The sequence below is a fragment of the Clinocottus analis genome, unplaced genomic scaffold (assembly GCF_023055335.1).
Source record: "Clinocottus analis isolate CAN_PGR_092001 unplaced genomic scaffold, fCliAna1.0.p SCAF_23, whole genome shotgun sequence".
Lineage (NCBI taxonomy): Eukaryota > Metazoa > Chordata > Actinopteri > Perciformes > Cottidae > Clinocottus > Clinocottus analis.
In genome coordinates this window covers 9,293,444-9,316,421 of record NW_027175965.1, presented here as the reverse complement: position 1 = coordinate 9,316,421, position 22,978 = coordinate 9,293,444, and the positions used below count along the sequence as shown (strand labels likewise).

Sequence of the window (22,978 nt, the reverse complement as noted above, 5' to 3'; positions counted from 1 at the left end):
CTGGGGCACAGAATTAAATTAAGAATTAAATAAATAACGGACCATGCCATTGTGGAGGGAAATGGGGAAAACTTGTCTGTGGAGAGATGCAAGAAACTGTAAAGTAGGAAGTGTTTAGTGGAGGTAGAAACCATTAAGTAGAGTGGATGTACATGGTCAAGTCTTTTCACTCATTTATATTTTATAGGATTAATCTGTTTCCATGCTATGTACATACTGATTCTGGCTCCAACAATGCATTTAAAATGTGCACAAACACATTACAGGACTGTTCTTGGTTCAGACTCCCTGTGTGTCTGAAAGCATCGCGTCTTCACGCATTATATTTCACTCGACTGCAGCGAACGCCTTAAAAGGATCGAGTGATTTCCTTCAACAGTGTGCAGAACCAGACGTTACCATATCGGACAATTTTTATATCTCGAACACAATTTATAACTCCCAAACACATTTTATTCCCCTCTTCTGCATTCAGTATACTACATGCTCACACACATCTCACCTCTGTACGTTTCTCCATTTCATTAATCTATTTTTGATGACTGTACAAACATACACAGTAGAACAATAGATTTGATCTATTCATCCATTTTTAAATATCTTTTTTTATTTTTGTCCTTGCAGACAAACTGTGCGGCTCAGCTGCTGGTAAACCAGGATGTTTGTTCATTGGTGGACCAGCACGTTCAAACACAAAACATTTGTGTACCAGGCGGAAAAGTGATTCATGCACAGTTATCTTCAGATGAACAGAGAGAATTCTTCATCTACTATCAATTTTTATAGCCGACATACATCCGTCTACGAACAGCAGCCTCCAGCGCGCTGCTCCTGTTTCCCTTTAACGAGCTGTAAGAGTGTAATGGAAAAGATACGGCGCACCGAGGCTCCGCAGGAAAACAACAAATTGAACTTTGCCTGAACTCAGCCAGAGGGTCGTACCTGTGGCAAATGTCTCCACAGACGCAGCGCAGAAAGAACATTTATATGTTTTGTTGAAGCCAGGCAGCCATCCCTGGGAAATGCTGAAGGGAGTTGTAGATTTCTATCAGTCTCCTCGCAGACATAAACACACATTGAGATATAGCTGTAAAGCAAGGACACCTTTCCACTTCATTGCCATCGATCTGTGTAGGCATGTTGGAACAGAAGTTCAGAGACCAATTACTCAAGGTGAAAGGCGTGAGTTATGCTGCTGTGTGTGGGGATTGCATTGACTCCACTGTCCGTGGACTGGGAAACCTTTTTCCCTTTGCAATGAGTGTCTCTGGATGTGTGACAGTGAATACATGTCTCAGACTGTTTGACTGTGTGACCTATAAGTAAAGAGTGTGATGGGTTGAAGTCCATCCAAACAGCACGAGGAAACACACAGCAGGAACTATGAGAACGGACGAGACGTCAGCTGGGGACGATACCGAGTGGCAAGCTCGGGGTTGGAAAAGTGAAGCCAACGTGTAAGCGCTTGAGCGTGCATTCTTTCAAATGGCCAGCAGGGGCGAGTCAGATTGCATAGAGATCTATGTTAAAACTACCCTACTGCTCACTTCATTTAACACCTCGATGAACATTGAAGTCGTGAGATTTCAAGTCTTTTTCAACACAGCATTGTGTTTATTTTGTAAATTACGGCCCCATTCAGAGTAAAATAGTCAATAAATCAGGGCTAGGCTTGAGGGCGGGGCTACGTTGTGACTGACAGGTCAGTAAAATGACTACGTCCACTTCTTAAATACATTCTATGTTGCAGACGAGCCAGCATGACTGGCTGTTTGGGTCAGGCTCGGTTCTGGGGAGTGGAAGAAGGTTATTGGGGAGCTGAGGCTCTGGATAACTTGGCAGTTGTTTCGTTGCAGAGCCGCTTGAACAAAATCAATCTTTACGAGACCTACGCTTCCTTCTAAGGGTCACGGCTGCTCAATACCTCTGAGGCAAGTCTCACGGATGAGGGGACGGCTCAAAGTCTGCAGTCCGGATCAGAGAGGGCACTAACTGGAGCTAACAGGAAGGTAGTCGGCTACTTATTCTAACAATTCTTGCAGCAATTCTTCTGCAGACGGAGCTCTTTCTTGCACTCATGAGTCACAATGCTGACAGTATCTCGCTCGTTTCATGCAATGTGTGCAGTCTGCAGCTGTGTGGCATGTCGGGACCCGGCTGATGGGTCCCAACATGCCACACAGCTACACCTTTTAATCTGAAACTGTATTAGCTAGACAGCTACTGTAGCTACTCACTTTATTGTCTCCACTGGCTCGCACTTCACATCTAAAGGAGCATCAAAGGACAATTCAACTAACGTCAAGGACCCGTTAAAATGGTATGGTCCGCTTTAGGGGTGTCTGAAATCCTGTGAGATGATTCTTGCAGACATGAATTTAGGAAGAAATGTTGTAATATTTACAATGAGGCATAGAGGTAACACTCATACATGTATGTTTTGACCCACCAAACTAGTTTTTCTCTTCTTTTTTTACCTCTTTTGGGGTCCAAGTCCCTCCATTATTCGACCCCCGGATTGAGATGGCACAAGAGATAAAAAGTCATCTGAAGAAGATCACCTGCTGGGCCCGCGGCTGCTTGGATCCTTCTGTCATCCGGGAACTTAAAGTTCGTCTTTGGGAACAGTCGGTGCAGCCGAGGCAGAACTGAACACCCCAAAACAAAAGCAAGGATCCAACCAAAGCTGAAGTGAAAGCAAGGATTTACCTCCAAACTAATGTGACGAGGGGAAGTCCTGTGGGTGGAGAGATGGGCGGAGGAGCTCAGGTGAGGGTACAAAAGAAAATGAGCCCATTGGCAGGGGAAACACAGTCAAAGCAGGGAAGCAGCTGATTGGTTAGGAAGGACTCTGGGAGCAGAGGGATGATGCTGATTCAGAGGAGCAGTGTTGAAAGGAGATGCAGGAACACGGGAGGCAAAACACGGCATGCAGAAAATCCAAAACAAAGAGAGCACATCAGTCCTGTCAACAAAGTCTGAAAGGCGTCTGGCCAACAGAGGAGATGCTGCGGTTTTCTTTAGTGTGAGGCCTGATGGGAAATATTGCCAAGCTTTCATTCCTGCAGCGCCTAAACAGACACAGTGTGCTTAATTCTGACGACAGCGTATCAGCCAACACAAACAACTAAACACAGAGACAGACCGCTCGGCGCCCCTGCTACAAAATGATGAATATGAATGCAGCGAGATCAGCAAGGAGTTTGCAGAGATACATAGAGTGTGTATTGCATCCATCAATTACACTTTACGCACTTCCTGCTTCCACTTTGACGCTCACGCTACCTGTGAACACTCAGGGTTGGTTGTCATTTGCAAAGAGGGGTTATTAGTGACTTTACAGGTGGGCTCACTTGGAAAATTCTTTGTTCTCCTAACTTATTTTTAGCAAATTATGAAGTCATTGTGTCTCAACATTATCACGGCTGAAAGATCTGAGAGCCCGAGCTACAAAAACAAGACCATAGCAGGAATAATCCAGAGCTTTTCTTTCAGAATAACCTGCTTCCTCACAGCTAAAGATGCACTGGAACAGCTGGGACACTAGATGGAGAGAGCTGACTTCTTCCCCTCATGGCCCCGGACTGGCAAGTTGGGTATGAAGCATTACAGCAAACTAGTTTCCACTCATGCATTGGAGCTGAATTCAACCTCAGGGTGACAGATAGTGTGACACAAGAGGACACACTTCACCATGATGGAGGTCGTGCTCTTCCTACGTCTCATGGCCCAGTCACTGAACTTAATGATTTAAAGTAACGCCACACAACAGCAGTGACCAGATAGATACAGAATGGAAGTTTAGCCGAGTTTATAGCGTCATAAATGGATGGATTTTGCTCCTAAAAACACAGTGGTCTTTACAGGGCTCATACCTGCAGGCTCATGCTGACTGGGCTTCATGCATATTTCAGTGTGTGGGTCCAGCAGGACGAGCCGGTGGACATGGCGAGCCCGCTGAAAGGCTCCACCTGTGTTCGTAAAAACTGAATTATAAAACAATTACCAGCATCTTCTGGCCTGAACTCAAGTTCCCAGCTTCTCTGTCTCCGCTGGAATGTGATCCAACGGTGCTGAAACGGTTTACATGTTTACAGCGAAGCCGTAATGGGTCCACTGCTGATGGTGCCGCGTATCCTTCATCATTACTGTAACGTTCACTTGAGAGCATCACAGCACTGAGGGTTGTGTTTCCTCTCACACGACCATTATCCCAACAGCAGGGAGAAGGTTTTTTAAGCAGACGTTTGAGACTGAAGTCCACGTGTTTTGTTTTTTATTTAGAAATAACTGTAGAAGAACAGTTTTATTTTAGATATAAGATGTTTCTGTTCGAGTACAAAGCTGACTGTCTTTAAATCTAAGCCAAGTGTTTTATCTGAGAGACATTCTTGTCAGAGACATTTCTTGTCCTTGTTTAGACACAGTAGTAAAAACCTTGACGAGAAAAGTGTTTCTCTTTTCTCATCCACGGAGCTAAAATGACATCTCGACTGTGTTCACTGAATCCAAACCTCATCTGAGAATGAGGACATATTTTGCCTGCTGTGCAATATGCATTAATTAAAATGCATCTATAGAACTGTCAAACCTTTTTTCATGATAATGAAACAGGAAGTAGGATTTTCCTGAAACAGGTTTAACAGCGTTGTAAATAATCTGAATAAAAGTACCGACGAGAGACATAGAGCCCAAAGCCTGATGGACTTCTTGATTGCTTTTAACATCGACCAGTTGTAACAACACATTCAACACACACACACAGAGCAACACAACCATATCAGCTCTCTCTCTCTCTGGTAGGATGAAGACAACAAAACTATTTGATGAAGGTTAAGGGGAAAAATCTCCGCCACGCCGAGTACCAAATAATTCAAGTGGTACTCCAGAAATGTAGTACTGCGCTTCCACAAGGTCGAACGCCTCTGTGTGAGACACACCTTCCCAAAGTAAAGGCAAAATGTTTGCTGCACAGACCCTGAGTATGTGTCCCGCTCCCAAAAAAAGGCTGAATCCTACATTTATCGTTGTGGAGCTCAATTTTCAGGAGATTCCCCTGCTAATATCTGCTAAAATTAAAGCCCAATTGTTTCTAAAAACAGCAAGCCAGCAAGAAAAGAGCCAATATTTCACACTGGACCAGCTTTGGAGCGATCAATCAGCAGCGTGGCCCCCAGAACGAGGCCTCTGGCACGGCTGCAGCGAACGGTGAAGAAATAGAAATGGTGGATGAGGGAAGTGAGTGAAAAGAGCGAGACCGAAAAGGAAAGAGAGAGAGCGAGAGAGAGTATAGCCCTTCTTTCCTTTCCAGCAGGAAGCTGTTTTAATAGCAGCAATCAGTCAGCGGAGGAGCGCTGGCTGGAAACAGACTGTGAGGATGGAGGGCAACACAAGACAGATGATAGGAAACAACAGCACAAGAGCATAAACACAGGACAGGAGTCATGCCACCGTTTACTGCTGCAGACGCTCAAGCAGCACTCAAGCTGCTTCTCCAAACATTATATGTTCTTATGTAATTTGCTTGCAGGGTGAAACTGCAGTTGTTTTGGCCGAAGCCACACCGATACGCGTCTCAGTGCACAGAGTCCACGTGTTGGTGTCTCAAAACTAAATGTGTAAAGACAGAGAAAGAAAAGACAAAGTCTCTCACTGAGAAGCTCTGGGAAAGACAAGATGTTATAATGAGCCCTGATTTAATTGAAAGGACATTGGTCTTCAGCGCATTGGTCACAAAGATGAAATGGCAGATAACATCCTGCAGATGGCAGCAACGCCTTTTCAAAAACGAATTTTTCTTCAGGAGAGGAAGCAGAATTCAGCTGGATGAATGCAAGATTACTTTCAGGAGATTTATTCTTTACCAACAGTCTATCTATCTATCTATCCATCTATCCATCTATCTATGTATCTATCTGTCTGTCTATCTATCTACGTATGTATGTATCTCAGTGTTTGGTCACCATGTGCTCCAGACATAATGACATCCAGCGATAATGATTTGATGCAGAAGTAGATGGGAGTGGATCCACGTCTTGTACAATGAGGTGAGCAGAGGATCCTGTTGTCTCTGCATATTTTATTTACCGTCGCTCCGTTGCCGCTCATTTACATCGTCAACATCGTCAACATCTCCACGGTGCGTCGGCTTCTCCTCCGTGAATCAGCGGGCATGTGGCACGACACCTTTACTGCTCCGGCTGAGTTCAAATGTCGGTAAATCTCGTGTTATGAAGGCGGTCATAAACACCTAATGGCCTGTCATGAATATTTTAGAGCCCTGAATATCTCACAGGAATGACCTCTAGATAACCACAACCTCAACTAGCCACATTTCAGAGAGATAACATCCAAGTCCAGAGCAACTCAAGGCCCCTTTTTTTCTGGTTCTTTTGGCTTTTTTCCCTGTGTGGCATGGTTGGATTGATTTGTCATTTGCAACAGAAAGAGCTTGGCCACGGGGCTGTGGATAATCCAATTTATCGCTTTGCCATTTATTACAAATTTCTGTGGCTTTTGGGTCCACTGTCACATTGATTCGTTGATTGCTTGCTTAGCTGGGTCCTAATGAGCTGCTGTCTGAATCACTGCATAATCGCCGCCCTAATTCACTTCTTCGCCTGCCCTCACGCTCGGCCTGCTGGCTCGCCCCTTTGAGAAAAGAATGGACTGAAACGGCTTTCTGAGCAGACAATTAGCAACGTCATCCTGGAAACAAGGTGTCATTCTGCGTGTATTAGCCTTTAATGAATGACGTTCCTCTCGCGATTTAGCAGATTTCAGGTGACGAGGAGCTCGATGGTACATCGTGGACAGCGAACACTGAGGAGAGAGGACTGGAAATATTAATATTTCACCAAACCACCACTAGGTTTTTTAGTTTCTTACAGTGGAAATATGTCGTACATACATGGCACCAATGGAATAATTGCCGGGCAGTTAATGCATGCGAAGGTAATAAGTGCAAATTAACACATTTGGGCTTTGCATAGCTAAAAATAAGTAAAGTAAACATGTATTATACCCTGTGATAAAAGTGTAAAATGGATAAGGAACCACTCAATATTATGTTTATATGCGTAACCTGGACTTTTCTCAAACATTTTCAATGCTTTATCTTACATTTTGTGTGTAGATCAAAGCACCTAAAATGAAGGTAAAATACCATAACTCACCACTTTCTCTCCCCTTTGTACTGTCTCGGTATAAATACACATCAAGTATTTTACAAATACCGGCCGTATACTCAGCAACCATACTGTGATTTGTGGGCTGTGATCTAAACTAGTGCCAGGCCAAATCTATGGAAGCCCATTTCTGACACAAGAAAGAAGTCATAATTATGACACAAAAAAAAATCATAATTCCAACCAAAAAAAAAAAAAGTATGACCAAAAAAATAAATAAAAATATGACCAAAAAAAAACATATGACCAAAAAAAAAATATGACCAAAAAAAAAAAAAAAGTATGACCAAAAAAATAAATAAAAGTATGACCAAAAAAAAACGTATAACCAACAAAAAAAAATATGACCAAAAAAAAAATAAAATGTTTTTCTTCATAATGATAAAATTGTGGCGGAAATGGGCTTCCATACAAACAGTACGGTTTCTACTATTATTTTCCTTTAATTTGCAGATATTTGAATTTCAGGGTTTGGGAACTATCTGAAGACGGATGAGAGAATAAGTCCCGCCAGGTGAAGGTTTACCTGCGCACCAACATCAGCTTGTCTGGGTGACATTTATGGAGCCTGGAGAGGAGCTTAGAGACCCGTGGGGATGTGTTTGCAAAGAGGCCGATGCACAAATACAGAAGGAAGCTCATCAAGCCATCTATCAACAAAGCAAGTGCACCACCTGTCTGCTCTGGCAGCTCACATCTCATGGAGGGTCCAGTGTTGTGGACGATGGACAAAGTGCTGCTGCTATTGAAGTATTGGAGTTAAATAACTCTAATCGGCTGTTTGCATATTATACACAGAGCAGGATACACTCATAATATACTTTATCAGCCAAAAACATCACAGGCAGAATGGTTTTCAGACAACATTTCTTTAATACAAAGTCAACATATCTACATACACAGTGGCTTTAAACCAATTATTGTTTCAGTTAGAAGTAACAGTTTGAAAGTGATAGCACTTGGCCCTTTTATACAAAGGAAAAACTATTTTGCTGAGATTGGGTTCTTTTTCGTTTTGCCTGTATGTACTGTATATGCTCTTTTCTTTTTGATGCCATTTTTTGTTAGTTGTTTTTTTTGTTAGCCCCCCCCCCCCAACCCCAAATAATCTGCGACATATTCCAGTAAATTTGGTGTCTGCTCTCAAAAGGTCTAGCATCTTTACATGAAGTCAAAAGAGTAACACAAGCAAAGAGGCGCACGAGCTTCCAAAGACTTCCAGGATTTCTTGTTTTTGGCATCGGGGGCCGTTTTTACCTTTTTCTCTGTTTCAGTTCCAAAATACTTCAGTTCAGGATTTTTAGTTCATCGTGAAACATCTCCGAGGTTTTTCCACTGTTCAGAAATGACGTGCTGGAAACGTGAATTTGCAGCAAAGTTTTTGGTTGTCTTGGTCTTCTCTTGGTTCGCGTTGCACTGCTTCCGTTTCATCGAGTCCTGATTTCTTTCTGCATCCCACAGTGAAACATGGCTGAAGGAAAACACATGATATGGGTTCACACGACGCGTAAAAATGCTCCAGGGAGAAAATAAATCAACACGGCATGTTGCAACTGAACTATGTGAGGCCTTTAGCATGGCTGCATTTGTCCATAAGACAATGATATATCTGTGGGTTACACCTTGGCTTTATAGGCAGTTGGACAGCTGGGGCTTTGTGGGAGACCTTGAAGGAGTGAAAATCACCTTTGGGTGCTATTATTCCCCCCATCAGTGGATGCATTTAAGAATCTCCACCTTTTTTTTATTAGAATTTGACATTAAGAGGTCTAATAATTAAAAAAAGAATCAATGTTGAAACCCCTCAAGTTGCTGCAGAAAGAGCTGCGGAAGAGAAGAGTCCATCTTATCTCTCGTAGCGCCTCGCTAACGCCCGTGCACGGACGAGTGCACGGACGAGTGCACGTCCACGAGGATGCAACAGGACCTTGAATTGACGGTTGATTAGCAATTCAGATGGTTAGTGTTTGGACTGACATCCCACCCTCAGCTGAGTCACAGCAGCAGATACGTGATGCTGTTAGCTCGCCCTCATTGAGGCGAAAAGGTGTGAGAACAGTCGCTGGCTCGCTTCCCAGTTTAACTGCTAGCAGGGGAAATTAGAGGCAGGAGGAGAAAAAAGAAGGGAGTAGTAATTAAAGAGCAGGGCTGGAGAAAGAACATTTCAGAAGGAGCAAAAACAGGCTTTACAAACAGCAGGAAGTCGTCTGAGAGCAGAAGCTCCACGTGGTTCTGATCCCGCTCAACGTTTGAGATTTTGAGGGTCAAATGATACAAATACATATAATCTATATATTTGTTTATTTACAGGTATATTCTAGATCATAGTGGATATCTAACAAAATGAAAGACCACGTTATGTCAGAAAATAATAATGAAAGTACAAAAAAAAAGGAGAAAAAACTGAAGAGGATCTTCTTAAAAACTGTGAGTCGTCGTCTGTACGTCGTATCGGTACAGGACGTCACGTCGGGCTGATTTAGCAAACAAAAAAAGTTCAATTATGACATTTTTGATTGATTAGATATTGTGTAGACCGGTTCATCATTCAACAGTTGCTAAAATAATCAAAATAATACTAATGCCTACAAGTTAATGATAATAAAGAATCTCAACAAGGTTTAAAAATGGCCTCTCGTCATCGGCACAGGATCCACCGGAGGCGTCACCTCCACCTTTTCTTTTTTTTTTCTTCAAAAGAAACGCACAAGGTCTCGAAGATTACAAAAAACAAACACACAAACAAAAATAAACCAATAAAAAGTGATATTTTCAAACATGAGAAGTGGGTGGTATAAAAAAAGATGATGAGGAGAATAATGTCATTAATACTAAGTGTTTGGATATATCTTTATATTCTGCATTTAAATATATATGAATGTGTGAGTGTGCAGTATATATATATATATATATATATATATATATATATATATATATATATATATATACATATATATATATATATATATATATATATATATATATATACACATACACATATGCACACGTACACACAGACATGTTATACTTAACATTTCTAAAGTGAAAAAATAGAATGTCTTTCAACGTAATATGAACAAATAAGCATTTCTCTTTTCCTGCTAATTAAAAAAAAAAGTGATACAACATCTCTGTTAAAAAACTAAACCAAAAAATAAAGTAAAAGTCAACTATGTAATGTAAAATAAGTCCTCATAATACAACAGTAATGTTTTCATAATGTTACAATAACAATAAGGCTTTTTTGGAAATAAGAAAAGATTACACGCAGTTCTGTCCGTCGCTCCGGTCGTTGTGCACGCTCATCACAAACCTCCACACAATCCAAAGCACAGATTTCTAAATGAAAACTTCTTTTTTTCCATCAGACACATATACATTAGTGCGTCGAATCCAACTTGCAGTTGTTTGGGGGGAAAGAGGGTTTTGTTTCAAGTTGTTTTTTCTTTTTTTTCCTTTAGGGATGTGCAAGTAAGTTGTACCGCAGAATTTCATCATCACATCACGGCGTCGAGATTCAACACGGCCCGTCGCCGCCCAGAGTGACATCGCCTAGAAAAACGGAGGAGGACGAAACCAAAGCGGCGACTTTGTTCTTCCACCTGATACCAAACACACACACAGTGGAACTGAAGGCCAATTTGTTAACCACGTGAACGTACAGGCCTCTGCCAGTCTTGAGTGTCTCACACGATGAAGTAGATGATACTAGAGGAGGAAAAAAAAAAACAGGAGAGGTGGAAAAACACTGTTGGATCGTGTTGTCGTTTGGATGCTTTCAGTCGTAGCCGCCGCCGCCGCCGCGGCGCGAGCGGTTAGCAGAGCGAGCATCTGTTTGTTCGTCGGTTTCCTCTCCCTCAAGAGTCACGCTTACAGCATACACGAGATAAGCAGCATGTTTGGTTTTTGACAGAAGATTTGAACAAAAAAGAAAAGAAAATTCCTCGAAAAAAGAACGATGACGAGCGTCGGTCACTGTACACAAAGTTAGCAAAGACTCCGCGGCGATCCTGGTTTGGTTTGTTGTTCCGTTTCTTCCCGAAGCTTCTCGCCCACCAGATTGATCTCCCGTTGAAGATGGTGGATAATAACGCCGAAGCCCCATGATGCAATGCTTCCAAGGAGAAGAGGGATTGTGATGCGGTTGCCATTTCTTCCACCGAAAGACGACCCGGTCGCAGTCCAGGTTCCCCCCCTGGTTTCCTCTGGTGACTGAGGCTGGAGGGCTCGTCTGCCGCGCGGTGGTATCGCACCAGCAACCTGCTTGAGATACTGATGTCACACCAACATCACCATCTACTAAGTGATCTTAAAGATGCGTCTGGCTGCTTTCTTCCCGGCGTGTCCTCTCAGCTGTTGAGGACCGGCAGTTGTGTGATGTATACTTTAATAGTTGGGGTGTTTTTTTTCCACACGATTATGCATATCATTAGTGGGAAAAAAACAAAAACTCACGGTGTATTTTATGCTGGATGGTATAAATCTCGTGCTAGTTACGTTTCCGCTGATTAGTGTTTGTCGTACCAGAGTTTGGGGGAAACCGTCGCACAGGAAACCACAATTTTGGTAATTTCTCTGGAAATGAAATACTTCAACCCCCTTTAACGCCTATGCATATTAAAAAACAACGATAAAGTCGCCCCGTCTCGGCTACATCCATCTGCCTCTCGTTGATTGTTGCTGTTTCCTTCTTCTCCGTTCGCTGTCGCTCGTCGTACCGCAAAGATATTTTTGAGGAGAGAAATGTCCACGAATGTTTACAACGTCCTCCACATTGAAACACTCGGGGTGAGGTAAGCAGTCTGACGCTCGGATCAATACTCCGCCCCGCCGCTCGAGCCGGGCGTCTGGTCCCCCTCCAGGATGAGGCTTTTCTTTTGCTTGATGATGATGATGATGATGATGACGGGCAATTTTTCGTTTCCTCACAAAGGGTCTCTCTTCGTCGAATTGGAATTATTCTCAACTGGTTGGTTTGGGCGTCATCTTCTAAAAAATTCTACAATCGGATCCTATTTGGTATGTCTGAATTGGGGATGGCGTTATCGTCGTCTGCTTTCAAATTTCAAAGTTTCTATGGCTCAGGAGACTGTTTGAAGGGGGCGACAGGACTCTGGGGGGGAAGAGATGGCTTCTTACGTTGCATAGTGATCAAAGCTTCCTAAGTACTCCAGAGCTGCGTGGTAGCAGAATTGGTACTCGTCCTGTCGGGAGGAAAAAACACAAACATGCGAGAAAAATAAATAAAAATGCATCAGAAAATTTGAATTTCCGCCTCAAGGTTCTACGCTTCAAAACATTCTACCTCTGGCAAAACAATCTTGGGGTATAATTAATTACTGAATTGAGTTAAGCTGCAGGTCGTTCGACATTATGTGGCACTTAGTCGACAAACTGCATTAAACTATTGTGCAATAAGGTTAGCGGAAAGCCGCGTCTGAGTGTGTGTGTGTGTCTGCGCTCACCTCAGTCTGGACCATGGCCGGCCGCTGCGTCCGGAGCATCTTCACCGTCTGGAAGATATCCACCACGCCTTCGTAGCGCATTCGCTCCAGGACGATGCTGAGGGTGATGAAGACTCCGGTCCTGCCCACGCCGGCACTGGAAGCACATCACGACAGCGTGAATGAATGAGGGTGTAATAGACACGTGTAAATCTGTATTTGAGCTTTCTGATCTTCTCTGGTATGTTTTGTTCGTGGCTCTATATCAGTCCAACCAAGACCAGGACCTTAACCGCTCTTTGATGGCCGGCAATCCTGCAGCAATGCAACACAACAGCGGCGACGGCAAGGACGCAATTTGCATGCGCGAATCCCCTTTTGACTTCTCGTCAAACACACACACACACACACACACAAAAAAACAGCCCTCAAGGACACACAGACGGACTCCAGATCAGACTCACAAACAAGCGAGCAAACATTTTGTCTCACTGAGCTCCTCCCATGTGTGCAGGCACCCGGCCTGCTGCTGCTCTCCAGAAATACTGCGTCTTAACTCCGATCCTGAAATACTTGAGAGCTGCCTCTCTAAGCTGCTTTGCTGTGAAATGACTTCCACTTCACCAATGGAACAATAATTGATATGACAACAGATTTATTTGGGCTTCTTCCAACCTCCGAAGCAATTTTGTCGAGTGAAGAATGAACGCTAAGGCTGCTCGCTTTGGGTTTGTGTATGTGTGTGTGTGTGTGTGTATTCCTACAAGTCTGTGTCTGCTGGGGGACAAAGACACAGGACGAAAGAAGACTTGTATTATTTAACTATACATGAATATCGAACACAGTCGGGTTTGAGCTATATCATGCAGAACATGCGACGCTGCAGTGTCTCTCAGCCCACCCAAAGCCGCTTCCTGGGAGTCGGTCACAGCTTGTCACATGGACTCTTAAACTCACTCAGAGCTCTCTCTCTCTCTCTTTCTCTCTCTCTCTCTCTCTCCATCGAAAGATCAACTCTCCAAATCTGAAGGCTCGCCGAGCCGTCGCAGACTGAGAGGATTTGGTGTCCCCATTCACAGGAAGTAATCAGGCAATTAATGACAAAAAGCATGTGGGTCTATTAGATAGTGGCAGAGGAGGAAGAATAATAGAGGGTGGGGAAGAGGAGGGCTGGGGGGAAATGGATGGATGGGTGAGGAGAAAAAAAGAGACAGAGAGAGAGAGAGAGAAGATTAAGAAATAAACAGAGGGATGACAGACGAGGGAGGCCGGTGACAGAAGACGAAAGAGTAAAAGAAAAGGGAGGTATAAGCTCTCCACTCAGATGAAAAGCTGAAAGGAGAGAAGAGGGAGGAAGAGGATGATAGAAAGGAGGGAGGAAGAGGATGATAGAAAGGAGCAGGAGGTGCTGTGTTGGTGACGAGACAAAAAAACCCAAAAGCTTAATTCATTTTTTTCTTTTCCACACTACTCAAGAGAAACTTCTTCACAAAATGAGATATCCGCCTTCAGACGGCGACACTACTCACGACAAAAAAAGTACAAAATGACTGCAAAGTATTTAAAAAAGACTGCAGGTGACTTAAGTACCCGATTAACAACACACAATCCTAATGATTTACTACACTCCAGGCTGAAGGCGTTTGCTAATAATCCTCTTATGGCGCTTCAAAAAAACCCACCAGGGTCCACCGAGATGTGTCGAGGATGCCGTGAGTGTGTGTTTGGCAGCTGAAGACAACGACGTCGCCGGGCTCAGTTTAATATTCCTGCGACTCCTCCTGCAATAACCGTCCTCCTGCTCGCTCCTCCCTCCAATAACTCTCAGGGCTCATGGAGACGAGGAATAACTCAGTCTTATTGGAGCTTTCCTGACACGTCCTACAATTCCCAAGAGGCCGTTTCACCGCTGGTGACATCATTGCTTTTTAATACTAGGGGGAGGTGATGTCACGTTGCATGACATCACCGTAGCGCCTTCGCGATAGAAATGTGGAGAAAGAAAGTGACACCTAATATGTCACAAACGTGAACAGCGTTTACGAGACAGCGAGGAAATTATTGTGTTAAAACGTTAAAACGACCACATTCATAACAATAATGGTACTTTTCCTGAACGCCAGACCATGGAAACTCATGCATAACGGGTCGCAGACCGGTGCATGCCTTGTTTTTAAAGACATTTATAGACATTTCTTTTTTTCTTCACTAGTCCTGCAGAAAATACTGAAACAAGCCTTTCAAAGATGCCCAATGTCTGGCAACAAAAGGCAACATCTCCTTCAGATGAATCCCCTCAAGGTGTATCGATGGATCAGAGAAACCAGAGGCCTTGGTGTTGACCACCTCCAAATATGGGTTTCTCCCTGAATCCAGCAAGTTAACGATGAAGGTGACCTTGGAAGCTACAGCCACAGAAACAGAAATGCATCACGGAGCGATGATAAAAAAAAACCCAAACAGGAGCGGCTGCTTCATTTCATGTGCCTCCTCTTTGCTAATGCCGAGCCACATCGCTGCCTTATCAATTATGGAGGCCGTGGAGGTGCAGAGGTGGCAAAAAGGTGAGGGGGGGACGGAGGGGGGATTGTATCTGGTGATGATGTCAGAGCTGCACTGCAACGTCTGCTCTGTCTTTGCAAAAACAGAAAAAAGGCATATTATGCCCCTCTTTTAAAGAAGTGTAATATATATATATATATATATATATATATATATATATATATATATATATATATATATAAATATCAATAGGACAGTGAGGCCTCTTACCTGCAGTGGACAGAGATCGGTCCGTCCTGCCCAAACTGCTCCTTGGTTTTATGCACCTGGCCGATGAAATCAATGAATCCCTCTCCGGATTTGGGCACGCCTTGCTCCGGCCAATCAGTGAACTGGAACTGCCGTACTGTTCTTGACTGGCCGTCCTGCAAACACAAAGAAAAGAGGACGGAGACGGTCAGGGGAAGTAGCACGAGACGAAGGCAGCGGCTGCTCGGAGCTCAGGGAGGATCCATGTTTGTGTGTTTTTGCTTAATTTTTTAAAAATTTGTTGGATAAAAAACGTGCAGATGATACAACATTGATCAAAGATATACGATGAGTTACCATCTTACTAGGAACAGTACAAGGATACACACATCTCACCACAGGACAGTGTGTCCTCTCCTCTCCCACCGACACAACCTCTATCTTCCTCCGTTGTGTGTGTGTGTGTGTGTGTGGCATGAGTAGGTCTTAGTTAAAGCTAATCAATAGTGTATCTGCCATGACAAGCGTCTTCTCCCAGAAACCATGTTGAATAGGATAATCCTGCAACGCGATCGATGGAGCGACCTGATGGATGGAGGTAAGAAGCGACACGCGGGGCTGGTGAAAATATGAAAAAGCAAAAAAACCCTGTGACATGCTGACGAGCCCGCCGGACAAAACGTCAATCTGAACAATTTAATGTTGTATTGATTCTTATAATCTTGCGTTACTGGCGCACTTGCATTTGCTTCCAATGCAAACAAAAACACTGAAATGCATTCGTACAATCAGCTGGCTTCACACCAGAGAGGGAGATTGATCCGTTTCATCTGGAGAGAGCCGATCAGCGAGTCAGAGAACACGCAGTCAATATGTGTGTCCTTGTAGAGAAAGGTTCTCTTAAAGTTGTCTTGTGGAGAATCATTTCTCACAAAAGTGAGCAATTAAAAACACAAAGAGTTGTGCGTATCTCCAGATGTTGCTCACTGTGTGTTGTTGTTGTTGTTGCACACTTCACACGACAGGCACCGTTCCATTAATACTCATTTGGTGAGTAAACTGCGATCCATTTGTCCATTTTATTACGCTGCGGAGTCTAAAATTAGGTTGGGAGTGATTTTGTTATAGAATCAATGTTACTTGCAAGAATGTGAACCGCCTGAAACCGGTACCACTTTGTTGTGAAACAGCATAATGTCGGCCCTGCTGCACATTCCCCGCACTTGTTGGAGTATCTTCATAATGAAACACAAATTAGATTCATGCACAGAGCCGGTGAATTGGTAAATACACAGAAAGGTAACAATCAATGTGTTCCTAATTTGCTCAGAATAGCCGGAGGCGTCGCAGTGTGTCAGGACCTGACTGCAGGCGTCTGTCCACCATCACTAACCCGGACGTACGAACATCTTTAAATCACAAGCCACGCCTGAAGTGCACATACATTTGACAATAATTTACAAGCTGAAGCTCAAATAACAAACATATTTACTGAGATAATAAATCAAACATAGACTTCTGTGGGATTGACCTTCTTTTTGCAGCCAATACAACGAATGCTAGTGAGGAAGCTAATGCTAATGTTGGCTTCATAAACTGGCATCCATCAAATAATATTAAGTGTTCATCATGGTTGCTGCCCTACATTGTTATTCATTCATACTAATGTTTGCCATGAGCTAACCATCCCCCTAGCATGCTAAAAGCAGAACATCTGCAGCTTCCACATGTCAGCAGATCTACATAATCTGTCTATTGAATCTTTCTGCTCCGAATGCAAAGTCCTGATGACCAGAACGCAGCGTGTTGTTGTGCGTGCTCCTGCACCGATGCAGCCAAGATGTATTCTTGTACATTTTATTGTACTTGACAAACTCATTGATTTGGATCCTGGTGCTCTAAGCTGCGTGTGCTGACTGTCTTTGTGCGTCTCGTCTCGTGTCTTCCCATTTCTGTGACGCACCGCATGTTGTCTTTTCTCGCCTCGCCTTTGTTTTTTCTTCTTCCTCATCTCAAAAACATTTTGCCTCAGCGGTTGGATTAAAAGTGAAAGAGGGTGCAAAGACAACAACACAATAAACCGAGCACGCCGAAGAAAGAAGGAGAAGAAAAAAAGAGAGGAAAATTTAACACACAACCCGAGGGCCCACGCGCCGTGTCAAATTGTGTGATTAAATACGTGACTGGCTCGCTCGATGCGAGTGTTGAGGCGCAGGCTCTACGCTATTACTGCGCAGAGGCGTGCAATGTACATGTGAACACACACACGCACACACACACGCATGCAAAATCAGTAATGTGCAGTTTATAAAAGCGACAACACACAGCTTTCTTCTTTCACACCTCCACACGGCATATCGCTAATATTATCCTCTGTTTTGATCCTTAACTCTGATGATAAGCTCCGACTGTCTTTGAAGATTTATCCCCTTTAAGAGTCTGAAAGAGGACGTTACACACAATGTTTGCATGTGTTTGTTGTTCATGAGGGGTTAAAACGTACACGCTGTGACAATGTGTGTGAGTTGAATGCATGCGTCTTGTGTGTCAAGACATTTAAATAAAAGTATAAGGGCTCGTGTGTGTTGGTATTTATTAGCGCTAAGAATAGCAAATCTGCATGCAGATAGGTTTGTGGCAGGAAGTAAGCCTCTGTACACATTTGTGTGTGTTTGAGCTCATTAAAAGAGGCATTTTGCACACTGCACAGGGCTATGTATACTAGAGAAAGTGTGTGTGTGTGTGTGTGTGTGTGGGGCTTAAACAGCATTTATGTCTAATTTCCACACTGTGTCTAAGTATATGTGCGGAGATATAATGTATTCGTTATTTTAATACCAACAGGATGACTGCTAACTAGCTGCCACAGCGCCGGGGACATCACTGCATGTGTCAGCGAGTGTGACAAAGAGAGGAAGCGCTTTTATTTCCAGCGCTGCTGCTGCTTTAAAAACGTCCTAATTGGACCCGAAAAAGAAATCCTGAGGTAAAAAGATAACGGCGGCAGCGTACGACGTCGGCAATAAACAGTTCAGGGTCCAGAACAGAGTCACTTTGGTTGTGACTCCTCATTAATATGTGAAGGAAGTTGCTTTCAACATTCGGCCATTTTGAGATCTTGTTTTGTTTAGAAACGCATCTGCAGAAGGAAATCCTTAACCTGCTAAGTCTCCTTCATTTCCTTAACCTGCTAAGTCTCCTTCATTTCCTTAACCTGCTAAGTCTCCTTCATTTCCTTAACCTGCTAAGTCTCCTTCACTTCCTTAACCTGCTAAGTCTCCTTCATTTCCTTAACCTGCTAAGTCTCCTTCATTTCCTTAACCTGCTAAGTCTCCTTCATTTCCTTAACCTGCTAAGTCTCCTTCATTTCCTTAACCTGCTAAGTCTCCTTCACTTCCTTAACCTGCTTGGTCTCCTTCACTTCCTTCACCTGCTTAGTCTCCTTCACTTCCTTCACCTGCTTAGTCTCCTTCACTTCCTTCACCTGCTTAGTCTCCTTCATCTCCTTAACCTGCTTAGTCTCCTTCATTTCCTTAACCTACTTCATCTCCTTCACTTCCTTAACCTACTTCATCTCCTTCACTTCCTTAACCTGCTTAGTCTCCTTTATTTCCCAAACTCCAATGAAAGGCGGATTGCCAGTGAAATTGTGGAAATTAAAGCATAATATTCTACCAAATTGCATTATAGTCTTCTGAGTCTACTGAGAAAGTGGTGTTTTTGTATTATATGCTATTATTAATTACAAAATATTCCACTCAAGTATTGACGAAATGCCCTACCTCACTGAAATCAAATGTTGTAATTACTACGTTTGCTATCTTTGTTGGTTTAAAGGTGTTGCTTTGTCCCAGGTGTGCGTGTCTTACCCTGGCGTCTGTGACCTTGAACTCTCGAAGGATGTACTGGGGCATGTTGTACTCCGCCATGGGATCCACCACAAAGTACTGGTACCTGGCAGAGCGCTCAGCCGGCCAGTACTGGTGACATTTTTCCTATGAAAGCGAACGAGGAGACAAAGCCCTTTGTTACTTTACGTTGTGATGATTTACTTCAAACCTTCCTTAAAGACAGATGAAGCAATAACACATTCAAATGTGAGTGTCCATGTGTGTCGGCGTCCCACCCGTCCCATCTCTCTCAGTTTGGTCAACATGACGACGATGGTGGAGTTGTTCTCCCAGAGCATCCTCCAGAAGTCTTCTGTGGTTTCTGCCAGCGGGCCCTGCGTGGCGATGTAAGCCTTCTGTTGCCTGGAAGCAGTAAACACACTGAAGTTCAGCTTGTGTAATTAATCAGCACCATTTTTAACACCACTGATGCAATTTCCTGGAACACTGATACTTAATGCATTCTTTAAAATAGACTTTTTAATGAGTAACATGTCACCTTGGGGGATCACGAAGACAACAAAAGCAATTCATACGAATCTAAATCACATTCCCGTTTCCTTTACACGGCGTATCTTCTCTTCACTGGTCTGTTTACTTTCTCAGAGAGGAAGATGTTAAATGTACGGCTTGAATTATTAAAGATGTTTCTCGGCAATCCTCTGTCACACGCCTCCTGCCGGCACATTTCCCGCCACCTCTTCCTACCTGTATCCGTCAATGAAGCTGGAATTGATGTAGTCGGATCCTTCGAGGCCTCTGATTGGCTGCAGGCAGACGCGCGTGGTCTCGTAGGGCATGATGTTGACCAGCCGGTTCTTGAACTTGTTGCAGGGGAGGTTGGCGCTGATGAAGCGTGACGTGTGGGCTTTGGAGTTGGCCAAACGCTGGAGGGGGAAAAAAAAAAGATGGAGGGTATAGATGAAGAGGGAAGGAATACGAAGAAATAAGAGTGAGGCGAAGAAAAAATGAACGTGACACACGAAAAGTGTGGAATGAAAGGTACGGAGGAGGAAAAAGATGAATAGAAAAGTACAGTGGTGAGGGTAGGAGGAACAAATTGGCAAAAGCCACGGTAGTTACAAAGAGTGGAGGAGAGACACGGAAAGAGAAGAGCGAGAGAGGAATAGCAGGAGAGGATGATAAAAGGAGGAGAGACGGGGGAGATGAGGAGAGAGGCAAGGACAGATGCGAGACAGATATAAAGATATAAAAGAGTATATCAATGGCAGAAAGTATTAAAGCAGACCCAACATAATCTGCTTTGCCGATGATGACGCAGCTTCAAAAGGACGCTGTTTATCCAGAGCGTATTTATCGGAAAGAAATTCCAACGCTCGATTCCCCCTTTTTGCAACTTGTCCTGCAGGGTCCGATGCAGCGATGGAAAAATATGCCACACACCCCGACGAACAAGCCTCTGGATCAAATTGGGACGGAAAAACTTGTCTCAAAGTGGGTCAGCGGAGCCTTTGATAACAGTGTGAATGTGTGCATGCGACGCAGAAGCACGGAGACAAACGCCGACTGCGTCACGGTGAAAAGACAAAGCTGTGCGTCTGCATCGTCATCGTCAGAGGGACCTCGTCGATCGGCGAGTCGTAGGATCAGCTCCAGCGTCTCAATGAGCTTGTTACAGATGGAAGACGCCCTGATGGGATCGTCCGGCGCCGCAGAGCGAAGGGAGAGCGTCTCAACTTCACCCCACTAGGAAGTAGGAAGGAATGCAGATTCATTTCCTGGACTTCCTGTCTCTCAGACGTCATCACAAAATGTCTCTTGAGTTTCAGTGTGAACGCGGCCTAACTCACCATTTCTCTCTTTCCCCTATTAGAGCCCTGTTCTCTCTCTTTCCCTCCAATTCCCCGATCACTGCATTGAGTCACTGGCCACTTGGAGTCCATCCAGCTCGTCTCCTCTTCCCTTCATCCCTTGCTACTTCCCCTCCCCCCATTCCCCTCACCGCCCTCCATCCCTTTGATCTGTGTTTCACAAAGGCACCTGGAAAGGCTCGCGGTGGCCTGGCAGCACTAAAGAGGCCCTCGGCTCCACCGCCAAGCATCGCACAAGTGCAGGGAACACAGCACAACCTGGCAACCCGTCATCCGACGAGGGCAGAGAACCTTCCTCTGGTCACAGACGCCAGGTCCTTCCACGTTTAAAGCCCAGCATATCCTTTCACTTGCGAGTTAAGAGTGGATATATCTACAGTTAGCAATCCCCACAACAGAGATAATGACATCTGGTGTTATATGTCACAACGTAGGGCTGACACAATTGTGATTATCCTAATCCTAATCCTAACCTGACCTTGCAACGGCCCATAACTCGACACCAGATGTTTAATAATGCTCATGATGCGGCGACAACACATTTGGAAGATCTTGTCAAGCCGTCATTTCAATTTAAAATGGAGGATAATCTTCGTCTTGTTTGCAGTCGGATCCCAATTAAAACCCTGCAATCATCCCCATATTCCATTTAAAATAATTGCCAGAAGTTCATTGTTGCGTTTGTATTGTGATTATGTGGCTGGATCCGTCTCTTGCGTGTTGGGTTGTGTTGCACGAGCGCCTCCCGTGCGTGAATCTCTCCACAAACGCGCTCGCCATTCGCCCACGTGCCAGAAAGCACCTTCCCGACGACGCCCCCCGTCTCGGTTCATTCTTCCCGCTGAACTCCTGTGAATCCCCACGCGGCCTCAGCTTAACTCTGCACGACACCGATTCCCACCTGAGGACGACGACGCTCTCCCCCATCCGTCCCCGGAGTGCGGCGTGCTGTCGAATGGCTTCCTTAGTGCCAAGTTAGCATACAGTCGTCCCTTTGTTCATTAGCCAAACGTCCCTCCCTCCACTTGCCCTGCCGTCCACCTCCATTTGTCATCATCAAGTATTAATTACTCAGCTCCCCACCCCCGCCCATCTTCACGCACACCTCTCTTCTGCACCCCGACGATAGCGTAGACGTTATTAATCCCCGGTTGACTCCTGACGCCAGCTCAGCGTTATCCTCGTTACAGATGGCGATGGAGATTTTCATCGCCGTTGTGCGCCAGTGAGTTAAAGGTAGAAACACGCGAGCACTATTATTGTTTCTTGGCAGGGGGGCGCGTGCTGGTGGACGGCGACGGGAAGATGATGGATGATTTGAGAGTTAGCGGCGATGCAACTCAAGGTCAGCAGATACTGCAGCGCCGAAGCTGAGGAGAGTTTATGAGTGGACGATTGTTAAGATCTTTAATTGAGATCTGAGTGAACACGGTGCCAAGCGGTTTCCTCCTACTTCTTTGACAGGAGTTTAAAATATATATATCTACTCTCTTCTTCAGAAACTCATCCAGTTTAAATCTGTTGTCTTGTGCCTGCTCGACTGTTCATACATTTCTTTGCTTATTCCACATCCTCCAAACTTAACACTGGGCCAAACAGTCAAAAAAGCTTCCAGATTTCCATTTTCTCGCTTTCAAAATATAATAATTTAAATAGTGTGTATTTAAGCGATTAAGTCATGAATTGAGGCTAAAAAAAATAAATGTTTTCTTTCCAATTCTCAGATTCTTTTGGCCGGCATGAGCAGTATAAACTGACAAATATCTTGTAAATAAAAGGTTTCTTCTATATTTTTCTCACCTGGTGCAGGAAAGTTATCCATCAGGAAAGTTCTACATCTTCAGAAGAAGTCTTTTTCACCTGTTCTTGACTCT

General features: G+C 44.1%; 1 protein-coding gene across 13 annotated transcripts in view; it reads right to left on the bottom strand.

Annotated features, from left to right (window-relative positions):
- Positions 1–10,184: 10,184 nt before the first annotated feature.
- The window catches only part of ptprsa (protein tyrosine phosphatase receptor type Sa), a 210,153-nt gene continuing 197,359 nt past the window's right edge, over positions 10,185–22,978 (bottom strand). For all 13 annotated transcript variants that reach the window (XM_068590029.1, XM_068590028.1, XM_068590034.1 and 10 more), the window contains 6 exons: positions 19,981–20,159; positions 19,509–19,635; positions 19,252–19,377; positions 15,404–15,558; positions 12,653–12,788; positions 10,185–12,391 (listed from right to left, as the gene is read on the bottom strand). In XM_068590029.1, coding sequence (XP_068446130.1) covers positions 12,323–12,391; positions 12,653–12,788; positions 15,404–15,558; positions 19,252–19,377; positions 19,509–19,635; positions 19,981–20,159 — 792 coding nt within the window. In that variant the 3' untranslated portion in view covers positions 10,185–12,322. The remainder of the gene's footprint in view (positions 12,392–12,652; positions 12,789–15,403; positions 15,559–19,251; positions 19,378–19,508; positions 19,636–19,980; positions 20,160–22,978) is intronic.